The sequence below is a fragment of the Gracilinanus agilis genome, chromosome 2 (assembly GCF_016433145.1).
Source record: "Gracilinanus agilis isolate LMUSP501 chromosome 2, AgileGrace, whole genome shotgun sequence".
Lineage (NCBI taxonomy): Eukaryota > Metazoa > Chordata > Mammalia > Didelphimorphia > Didelphidae > Gracilinanus > Gracilinanus agilis.
Genome location: NC_058131.1, coordinates 414,544,318 through 414,555,975, shown reverse-complemented (window position 1 = coordinate 414,555,975; position 11,658 = coordinate 414,544,318). Strand labels below are relative to the sequence as shown.

Here is an 11,658-nt window from a genome sequence, read left to right as displayed (position 1 = left end):
CTTATTGATACTTTTGATTTCTTTACCTGAAAATTGCCTATTCATGTCTCTTGCCCATTTATCAATTGGGGAATGGCTTGATTTTTTATACAATTGCTTTAACTCTTTGTATATTTGAGTAATTAGCCCCCTTCAGAGTTTTTCGTTATCAAGATTTTTTCCCAATTTGTTGTTTCCCTTCTGATTTTGAATACATTGTTTTTGTTTGTACAAAAGCTTTTTAGTTTAATATAATCAAAACCATTTAATTTACATTTTGTAATTTTCTCTAACTCTTGATTGGTTTTAAAGTCTTTCCTTTCCCAGAGATCTGACAAGTATAATGTTAGGTTTTTTAAATTTATTGATTATTTTAATTAAAGTTTAATTAAATTAACAATTAATTATTTTATTTATTTAAAATATAATTATTAATACTATAATAAATATGTGATATGTAATTATTACAATTATTGATAAAAATAATAAATATAATTAATAAAAATGACTTAATTATTTTTCTTTGCTTCTAGGGAAGTTTCACTGGATGGAAAATATAAAGAGGTGTTATATTTGGAAATGTTGGCAATAAAACAAAAGGCACTAATTTATTTATTTATGTGTTTGTTTGTTTTTAGAAAAATAAGAAAAGGTTAAACTGTGATCAATATTCTGGTTCAGAAAACAGCAATGGACTTGAAATGGGCAAATCTGGCTTCCAATCTCAGTCCCATTGCTTTCTCTATGACCCTGTCAGTAATTTGATCTTCCTTCCCCCAATTGTGAAAGGGGGATAATAACACTTGTACTTCCTAACTCACAGAATTGTTATAAGGAAAGCCCTTTATAAATCTTCAAGTGCTCCATAAATGTGAATTATTATTGTTTTTATTTTTATCACTTTGAAAATAGTAACAAGCCATATCTTTCCTTAAGTGGATGATCTTAACAGGAAATTTTACTCAGCTCCCTCCTTCACAATGTCAGATAAATAGGATGTTTCCTTTCTGTTCTTCCATAAAATACAGGTATTAGAGTAAGAAAGAATCAAATTCCCTCAGTGTTCTAGGGAAAAGTGTCAGAGTATTCAGGTGGGACTCACTTCACATGTCCCAATCAAACTTCTTTCCCTTAAAAGATAGCCCACAGAAAGAAGACCATAAAACAAAAATCTTGTTGAGATGTGGAATATCTGGGGTTGTGTTTCAACTATGTTCCCCTCTGAACCTCTGGGTACATCTTCTTTTGACAAGGAGCTATATCAAAATAGCAAGCATTTATATAGCATTTTACATATATAATTTTGTTTGATCCTCAAAGCAACCCTATGAAGTAGGTTTTATGATTATTCCCCTTTTACAGATGAGGAAAGTAAGGTTGAGGGAAATCAGCTGACTTAGCAGGAACATGCAGTTAGTGAAAGTCCGGGTCAGGATTTGAATTCAGATTTTCTTGACTCTCCAAGTCCAGTGCTCTATCCACGGCTATTCCTAGCTGATCCCTACCTATAAAAGACCCTGCATCCTACTTTATTGCTTCTCACTAAAAGGTAGCAACTAGCATGAAGCTCAGCATAGAGTAATAATGTAATAAATATTTGTGAGATTAAATGGAATTGACACAAACTCAGAGCTAAAAGATGGTACCCCTTCCAAAGAGAACTAAATAGGACCATTTTTCTCTATTCCACATCATCCCTCAACCTCATGGCCCATCCTTTCAGTTGGTTGACCAGATAATGTTTTCTTCCTGCTGTGGACCAGACATTAGGTCACACTTCAAATATGTTCTTTCTGATTAAAAGCTTTTCTGTGGATTAGCTTGCTCCTGAGATTTATGGAGGGAAACTTCACAAAAAGAAGCAAAATATAGAGCATTAAGGTAGAATGGAAGACTCTAATACAGATTCCCCTTGCCCTTCTACAGATATCTTCTCCTGGAAGGGTTTCTCTAATGAAACTTTTCTGATTCAATTCAACTTCTTACGTAGTTTGAGAATATGTGAGTTTCTCAATCCTCCACACCCATTTTGGTCAGTGATGGAAAACCTATGGCATGCATACCAAAGATGGCACATGGAGCATTCTCTGTGAGCATGTGCACTGCCCTCTCCTTCCCCCCAGGAGTTCCTTACTAGAAAGGCTGACAATATTTTTTCATATCACCTGCCCCTCTGCTGAGCAGCCCAATGGGAGCACACAGGGGGCAAAGTGGGAGGCTCACAGGCGGTGGAGCTAGAAGGGAACAGAGTACTCAGGCCACTCCCCTCCCCCTCCCTACACTCACTGAGGATATTCTTCACTTTACCTGTCCCTCCACTCAGCAATCCAGGGAGCGCTTTCTCCCTTCCCTGTGTGGGGTAAGGGAGGTGGGTGGGGCACTTGGCACTGGGAGGGGGGGGAGGGTTGGCATGCTGTCTCTAAAAGATTTGCCATCACTGGTCTAAATGATCTCAAGGTCCCTTGTAAATCAAAATTTTAAGTTCATCTAAAACTATCTAGGATTTGTCCCATGCACTACTTGATATAATCAGTTTTCTCTACCAGAAAAAAATCAGTGTGACTGACTACCAATTCAATCTCCCACAAGACCTCCTATCAGCATGTCTTAGAAACTATGGCAAACCTTCAGCCAATCAGGGACTGCCATCTCAGATGTGGATGAGGCTTAACTTCTGCCTGCAATATCTCAAAGAAGTACTGGCATCCTTGTCAGCCTTCATAGGGACAAAAGGAACATGATATACCTGCACATAGATACTATGACAAGAGCAAAAAAGGAGCTCCATAAATAAATATTTGACTACTGATCAAGTAAAATAAAGTAATAACCCAAATATCACTGAAACATACCCCATTGTTGTTGACATTCAGTCGCATCAGATATTTTATGACTCCTTTGAAGGTGTAGGGGTTAACAACGATACTGGAGTAGTTTGCCATTTCCTTCTCCAGCTCATTTTACAGATGAAGAAACTGAGGTAAACAGGGTTAAGTGATTTGCCTACTCACTTAACTGGTAAGTATCTGAAGGTGGATTTGAACTCAGGTCTTCCTGACTACAGACCCAGCACTCTATCCATTGCAGCACCACCCAGCTGCCCCTGTCTAGATAAGTCAATGAGCAAATAGTCACTCTTCCTTTATGGGTGAGGAGCAAAGATGAAATAAATAAGAGGGTGACAAAACTTCAGCAAAAAGGACATTTGTACTCAGGCCCTACACTCTGGCACAGACTGATATCTAAATCCCCCTTGCCTCACCCCATTCATTATAGGTATCTATTATAGGCAGGGAATATAAAGATGGAAAAAGTCCTGAGGCAGCATGGACAGTTCTTTGGACTCAAAGAATCTGGGTTCAAGCCCTGCTTTTGTCACTTAGTATTTGACAGAGACAAGTCACTCCTTTGGGCCTCACTTTTTTCACCTGTGAAATGAGAGGGCTGATCTCTAAGTTCAAGATCCTGTGATCCAGTCCTTATCTTTAAAGAACTCATAGTCAGGTAGGGAGGCTAAACTGAGAATACAGACAATTCTAACACTTGAAAGAGTAGAAAACCACACAACATGGTCAATAGATCAAATGAGATATTTGTAAAAAAGCACTTGGCACAGTGCCTGGCATATAGTAGGCACTATATAAATACATATTGCTTTCCCTCTCCTTCAACAGGAGTTTACTGAGTGATACAGATTGAGAGACAGAATAATAGATTTTAATAATAGCTGACATTTATTCTTATATGATTTTAAGGGTTTTGAAAAAACTTAGCACTATGAAGAGCAAAAATTTCAAGAGACTGTGATCCAGTTAAAAAAAATCAATTTATTGACCAGACTATTCAATTGCCAATAAATTAATTGGTCACTGATTGCTCTCAGTGGATCAAAGACAAATTCATTCAGTATCTTGAGTCATTAAATACAATCTTGAAAGTCCATTATTCAGCTCTTCCCCAGAGAGCCAAGGACACCTTTAATTAGTGGATACTTAATGATGAGGTGGATTAATATTTGCCAGGCTCTCCCTGATCTCCTCATGAAGATGGGGAAAATCACATGCCTAATCATAGGATTCTGATTTCCTTGCTAATCTAGATAAAGAAATCATGTTATGCCTGGTTAAGACTGACTACCAAGGCAGCTGGGTAGTAAAGTCGATAAAGTGCCATACCTGGAGATAGGAGGTCCTGGGTTCAAACCACAGGCTTTAGTTCAAACCACTAAGGCAAACCTTAGACAAGTCACTTAACCTTAACTGTCTAGCTCTTATTAATCTTTTGTCTTGGAACCAATACACAGTATTGATTCTAAGACAGAAGGTAAATTTAAAACCAAAAAAATTAATTGACTTTCCCTGTTCATTCCAATGAAGGACTCAAGCATACTGCCATGCTGTCCCCCAAACATACTTGGTCTAAATTGGTTTTTGTTTACAAGACAAGATGAAACTTATATTCCAATCTTAATTATTCCAATTTTAGAAGCCACTCTGGGACAGGGAATGTGAGGCATTCCTAGGATTGTCAGGACAAAGGAATGAAGAAAAAGCCTTGAAAAATACATTACTGAGCCCTATTAGAACTCAGACAATACAGTCAGAGCATTCTTTGGAAATAAAAATGATACAATGATAATAAATCTTCTCAGTACTCAGGGAATTAGTTTGTTCTACACTTGTTATTGAAGAATCCTAGCCCCTCACCTCTACTACCATGCAAAGCCTTCTACAGATGTCCACTAATGAAGAAATCATAGTATTTGTTCCTAATATATAATACCTACAATCATTGCCTGACTTCTTTCCAAAGTTTTCTTTTCTTCAAGTGTTCCTTAAATTCTTCTGTTTTGTTTGAAAATCACAAAAATGCAAAAATTGGAAGGGGACCTTAGAGATCATCCAATTCATGCCACTCATTTTACAGATGATAAAACTGATGCCCAGGGGCAAATGACCAGCTTAAGACCAACACAGTAAGTTTCTAGTCAAATTAGAATAAGAATCCAAGTCTCCCATAAGAAAGTCTAGATGTATTGTTTCACCCTTTTAAGGGTGAAATAGCTGCCAATTTCCCCCACTGTTGAGAGAGCTTAAACTTCAGTACCTCTCTAGTCTCCCAGAGTTCACTGAGACAGAACAGTTCTAGTACTTGGGGATCACAAGCTTTTCTTCAAAGGATTGTTCTCTTCTTACTGTCTTTAGTTGGAAAAGAGAGAATTAAAGGTTCCAATGGCCAGCAGAGACACCCAGCATTGGATTTAGAATCAGAGGACCTAGTTTCAAATGCCAGTTCTGCTACTATCTTACTGCCTGTGTGACTTTGGGCAAATAAGTGTATCTTCTTGGGACTCACTTTCTCATATGTAAAATCTGAGGTTCTTAAGATATTACTCTAAATTTGTGATCCTATGACACCAGCTACCAACCCCTCCTGATGATGCTAAGTAATTTTCCAGTTCTCTTCTAGTCCTACAGGACTCTGTTGAAGCTAAACAATCCTGGTACTAAGGTGACCAGCACCAGCTCTGTGCTGCACTTCAAAGGAGAAGGTACTTAAGCTCTTAGCAGCTTTAGGAAGCAGCTGTCATCCAGAGCTGATAAGGGTAGAGATGGAGAGAAGTAAAAATTTTGGAACAACACTAGGAAACAAAGTAAAAGTGATATGTTGAGGTACACTGGAAATATATATTTTAAATTACCAATCCAGAGTTCACAAATCCAAAGGGTTACACATAGATTCCTTCCTAATCAAGAGTCAGTAGGATGAGGGGGTGGGGGAGAAGGCAGTTGGCTCAGTGGATTGAGAGCCAGGCCTAGAGAGAGAAATGGTCCTGGGTTCAAACCTGGCCTCAGATACTTCCTAGGTGGGTGACTTGGGCAAGTCACTTAATCCCAGTTACCTAGCTCTTGCCACTCTTCAGCTTTGGAACCAATACACAGTGTTGATTCTAAGATGGAAGGCAGGGGATACAGGGGAAAACAATGGTGGTATGAAAAACAAGAGACATCAATTTTTAAAAATCCTTTTTTTTAAGGCAGCAGTAGGACTTTTAAAAAATAGCACTGAACTAAGAAACTAGACTCAGGCTTTAGACTTAGCTCTACCATTGACCAGCTATACTGTTTTAGATATAAACTTCCTGTGGCCTCAGTTTCCCCATCTAGAAAATGTAGGAGTTTCACTAAATTTTCTTTAATGTCCTTTCCAACTCTAAGATTATAAATTCTAAAATGCTCTCAAACAGGCTGTAATAACTATTTGGAGGAACATCTGGCTTACAGGAAGCTCTGCCTTCCTCCTCTAGTTCCAAAGCAGTCCTTGGGGTCCAGGTCCAACCCAGGTTGACCTATGAATCATGTTTCCAAAGACTCTACAGGCTTTGGAGGAACAGTCTAGGTTGGTTTTGCAACTACTTCTTCCTGTCACCCTGCCCTACCCCACCCCCCAATCCACAAGCTCCATTATTTTGAACTGTGAAATTCTTCTATCTAATCATAATCTCCCATTCTTCTATTCTCCTTCTGACTCACTCTTCCTAAAGTTATTCATCTTCGCCATGCCCTCTAGTCTCTCCACTCTTCCCTGTATCCTCAGATTGTCACCTCTGCTCCTGTCTCACTTCCCTCTAATCTCAACCCAACAGTTGATCAGAACAACTATATACAATACCTACCAACCCTAATTTCATTGTCCTACTAATATTCATTCCTTGTCAATACCTTTTTATAAAAAAATTTTATTTTCTTCTAGTTAAACATCAATATAATTTCTGAATACTCGTTTTTTGACATTTTGCAATCCATGTTGTCTCTCTCCCTCCTCTTCCCCAAGAAGGCAGGTAATATGATATATGTGATACATACATTATCATATAATACATATTTCCATGTTCATCATGTTGTGAAAGAAGACACAAATGGCTTACACTAGACAAAAATTCATGGAAGAAATAATTTTCTGCCAATTCTGAATCACACCCTCCACCTTCTATATTCTCCACTGGCTTCAATTGGCCAATTGGGATCATTACAAATTTGGGTTATTTAATCTCAAATGAAAAGGCAGCCTAGCTCAGTGGACTACAAAGCTTTGGTGACAGGTAGACCTCAGTTCAATTCTCCCTCTAACATACTAGCTGTGTGACCATGGGCAGGATATTTAATATCTCAGTGCCCCTATAGCAAACCTCAAAGCCTTAAAGTGATAGGGGAGTTGATAATATGTATCAATGGAAGGAGTTTCTGCACTGGGAGTTCCCTGTACCATACCAACAAAATCACAGGTTCAGATTTTTAAAAATCTCAACTGGACCTTCATTGCTGCACGAAGTGGGAAACTATCTCCTTCCTCTCCCCCCCCCCCTCTCTCCTGCTCTTTCAATTCAACATTTACAAGCACCTACTATATGCAAGGCACTCAGTAACTGTTCCAAAACTTCTCAAGCACCCAATTGCCTCCTTATTCTCAACAGATACCCTCTTCCTTTAAAGAGAAAATAAATGCTATCACCATGATGCCCATTTACTACAGGATTCTAAACCTTACAGCCTCTCTTTGTCCTTAGCTGTCTTTTTTTCTTTTACTCCGGTCTCTGAGGCTTTCTTCTAAGGTCTGATCTCTACCTCCATCTCATCTTCTCCCACCTCCTCCAGGAACTTGGTCCATCAATCATTTCCTCCCTCATTCTTAATCTCTCCCCATCACTTGGCTTTTCTCTATTCCCAACAAACATGCTTAGGTTTATTCCATTCTTTAAAAAGCTGCAAAGCTGCAATTAACTCTGCCATACACTCAAGTTATCCATGTGGTGCTCCTTCACACCAAACCCTTAGAAAGAATCATCTACCCTGACTGCCTCCATCAACTTCCTCATCACTCCTCAATCTCTTGAAATATAGTTTTGGATTTCACTACCCAACTGAAACTGCTCTCTCCAAGGTTACCAGGGACCTCTTAACTACTTAATCACATAGCTCTTTAATACTTCTCATGTTTCTTAACCTCTCTAAAAATATATAAAAACTGTTGCCTAAATCCCTCATCTTGGCAATCTCTTCCCTTTCCTTCTTACACTCCTTTGTCTTTGCTCTTATCTGTCTGACTTTAATTTCTCAGGTTTCTTGGTTACAGTCACCAATCAATCAACCAATAAACATTCATTAAGTGCCAGGCACTGAACTAAATAAACACTGGGGACATACAAAGGGGCAGAAGACTATCCTTGCTCTCAAGGAGCTTACAATTTAATGAGGGAGACAACATATAAACAAATATATTTAAAACAAACTCTGTATAGAATAAATAGGACATAATTAACAAAGGTAAGGCACTAGAATTAAGAGAGGTCGGGGAAGGCTTCCATACATCCATTTTGTGTCATCTCAGCATGGAAATTCTCCAGGTCTCTGTCTTTGGTCTTTTCCTCTCCTCTTTTTCCCTTTCCTCTCCTCTCTTGTGAAGAACTTATCAGTTCCCATAGATTCAAATACAACCTCTATATGGAAAATGAAAAATCCATATATCCAGCTGTAATCTCTATCTTGAATATTAATCATGTACTGTCACTTATCTACTCCTGGATGTCCCATGGGACTTCTCAAACTATAATTCCTTATCTTTTCTCCCAAACCCATCCCTCCTCCAAATTTCCCTATTTTCTTTGAAGGCAGAACCATCCCTATTGTCATATCCAATCCAGTCCCATATCCAATCACTTGTGATATGTTTTCAATTCTACATCCATATCTCTCACATCCTTCTCCCTTTTTCTACTTACACAATCACCATTCCAGTATCAGTTCTGATCTCTAAACCATCCTTCACACCATTGACAAAATAATATTCCTAATGAATTTTATTCATCAGTCAATAAAGATTTATTAAGTACCATGACATAGATTTATAATACAAATTTATTAAGCCATTAATACAGATTAGATATGCTGAGGACATCATTCCCATCTCCCCTCAAACAAAACAAAACAAAACAAAACAAAACACCTTCAGTGGCGGGCCATTTTCCTATAAGATAAAACTTAAACTCTTTGGCCTGGCTTTTAAGGCCCTCCACAACTTGGCTGCCACCCTCTTTTCTGGCCTTATTTCAAACTATCCTTCTCCTGAATTCTGTCTTCCAGACAAAATTAACTGCTAACTGTTCCCTCTGAACTCCATCTCCAGCCTCTCTGCTTTTTTACATAAGCTACTTCCCCCATTCTTGGATTATGCTTCCCACTTGTATGATTTTTTAAAACCCTGTCTTTCAATTTGGGAAGATGCCACCTCTTCCATGAAGCCTTCTCTGATGCTCTTCCTACTCAGTGTTCTCTTTCCTCAGTTTTCTTGTATTATCTTTATTTGAATAAATATTGTATCCCCTGAAAGATGTATGTTCTATGATGGCAAAGTCTGGTTCAGTTATGCTTTTGTATTCCTAAAGCCTAGCACAAAATACAGTAGGTGCTTAATAGAGAAAAGTTTATTGAATTGAATTGAACCTTTCAGGGCTTCTAACATGAACACCAAAGGAGAACTGAACCTCTCCTCTATCTCAGTCACTGAAATCAGAATCTTTGAAACGAATAAGGAAAAAAATAACCTCTTAGAATCAAAGTGGAACTGTCTGATCAAGAAAAACTTTAAAGACCATCTTGTTTAACCTCCTCATCCCATAGCTGAAATTAAAATTCGGAAAAAAAGTAAGAAACTTGCCTAAAATCACAGAGAGGCAGTGTAACCTAGTGGAAAGAGTCCTGGATTTGCTCTGCTCCTAGTAGGCACTTACTAAAATATCTGCAGAAGCAAAATGTTTTATTAATGAATTTACACTCAAAATGCGGGTACTAGTCCGGCCCTTTCAACTAAAACTGTACATTTTGGTTGTCCCAAAGCACAGGTTGTACCTTCGGGCCTCTGGGCCTCAGTTTCCTCTGCTTTAAAATGAGAGGATGAAAATATACGACCTCAGGGAGCCTCTTTGAGCTCCAATATTGTATGCATCTCTTTTGCAGACCCAGACATTCCGGGATCCCTTAGTCTCCCGGCTAACCCTCTCCCTGGTACTTAGTACTTCATTAGCCCCAATCCCCTGAACTACCCTCCCACAGCTGGAGGAGTAGGACCACACCCCGCGACCTCCCCCCACTCAGCCCAGGCCATCAGCCTAGGGGCTGCAAAAGGGAAGGAAAAGCGGGCTCCTGGTGGGCGTCGGGAGCCCATCCCTAAGCCCTGGCGGCTGCCCCTCACCTGGCACAGCAGGTCGCGCACGTAGGCGGCGCAGACTGCGAAGGTGTCTGGCTCCAGGCGACTGGTCACGGCCCAGTAACGGCGGCTCAGCGCGGCGTCCTGCTCCGCATCACAGCAGCCGAAGGCCGTGTACTGCTCACAGAAGGGCAACGGGCGCGGTGGCCGGAATGGGGGCTTGAAGTCCAGGCACTGAGGGTGCGCACTCCCAGGGCCGGCCCGCAACGGAGCCAGGGCGAACGGCAGCAGCACTAGCCGGGCCAGTGCCACCCTCCAGCCGGCCAGAGCCATGGGGGCGCTCCCCAGCGTACGGTTCGGCCAGCCTGCCCAGCGCAGCTCCTGCTCTTCACTTCTCTCCCGCCTCCTCCCCTTCCTTCTTTCCTTCTTTCCTTCACTCTACTCTCTAGGCCCTTGCCTCCCTCTAGTCCCCAACTTGGCAAGTCTCGAGCTCCTTCTGCGCCTTCTCAGCTCCAGCTGTGCCCCTCTTCTCCCTTTAGGTCGCTTGCAGCCCCGCCCTGCGGGAGGGTGAGGGGACCCAGGAGAGTCGGGACGTTCCTCCCACCCATCAAAAGATTCCCCCGCTCTGGCTGAGGGGGAGGAAAAAATGATTAGCTTTCTCCTTAATCACCCCCCAGCCCTCAACTATAGTAGTTTTTTCCTTACCAAAACCCGAGGAGGCTGGGAGAATGTTTAAAGTCATTCACTCTAAACTAAGATCCCTCCAGCCCAAGATTCTGTCTTTAATGGGCCCCTGGGGAGGCCTTGGGATTCCATCCACACAAGGCAAAGCTTTGGACCCAAAAGTATTTCCCTTGGTGTTCTCTCCCCAAACCACAAAACCTTCATCAGATCCTGGAGGGAATTTTAATGTTCTTGCATAAGTCACTTCTTTCACTGGGCTCAGTTTCCACTAAAATCAAGAGGGCTAGACCAGAGCAAGAATTATTAACCTGGAATCCCTCAGCCATAGAATTTAGGGAGTCTGAACTTGAATGGGGGAGAGGGGTCTTTATTTTCATCAACTTTCATTGAAATTTAGTCATTCTTTCAAAAATTAAAAAAACACTGAGGAAGATATATCTGCTTCATTAGACTGTCAGTGAAAAGAGACTGTTTATGAAAACAAAAATAGTTAAGTACCCTTGGACTAGAGGAAGCCCATTCCAGCTCCGATAATTTGCAGCCCATAATATTAAAACTCCTTCCAGGTCTGATGTTCCATGTTCTAAGATCTTTCCTACCTCTGGCTGAAGATGTTTCTTAATATTCTATGATTCTACTTGTCTAAAATCCTTCCCTTCCAGCTCTGCCATGCTATGGTTTCCTGGCTCCTTGGACTGGGCCTCTTCCCTTAACTCAGCTTAGACAAAGAGCCTCTTTAGGGACTTAAGAATGAAAGGTGGATAAAAGGAACTGTATGGAAATTTAATTGTA

General features: G+C 40.4%; 1 protein-coding gene across 1 annotated transcript in view; it reads right to left on the bottom strand.

Moving 5' to 3' along the window:
- Positions 1-10,742, bottom strand: part of HHIPL1 (HHIP like 1) — a 99,678-nt gene extending 88,936 nt beyond the window's left edge. The window contains exon 1 of the mRNA XM_044659902.1: positions 10,228-10,742. Within this exon, the coding sequence (XP_044515837.1) occupies positions 10,228-10,515 (288 nt within the window). The 5' untranslated portion in view covers positions 10,516-10,742. The remainder of the gene's footprint in view (positions 1-10,227) is intronic.
- Between the last annotated feature and the right edge of the window lie 916 nt (positions 10,743-11,658).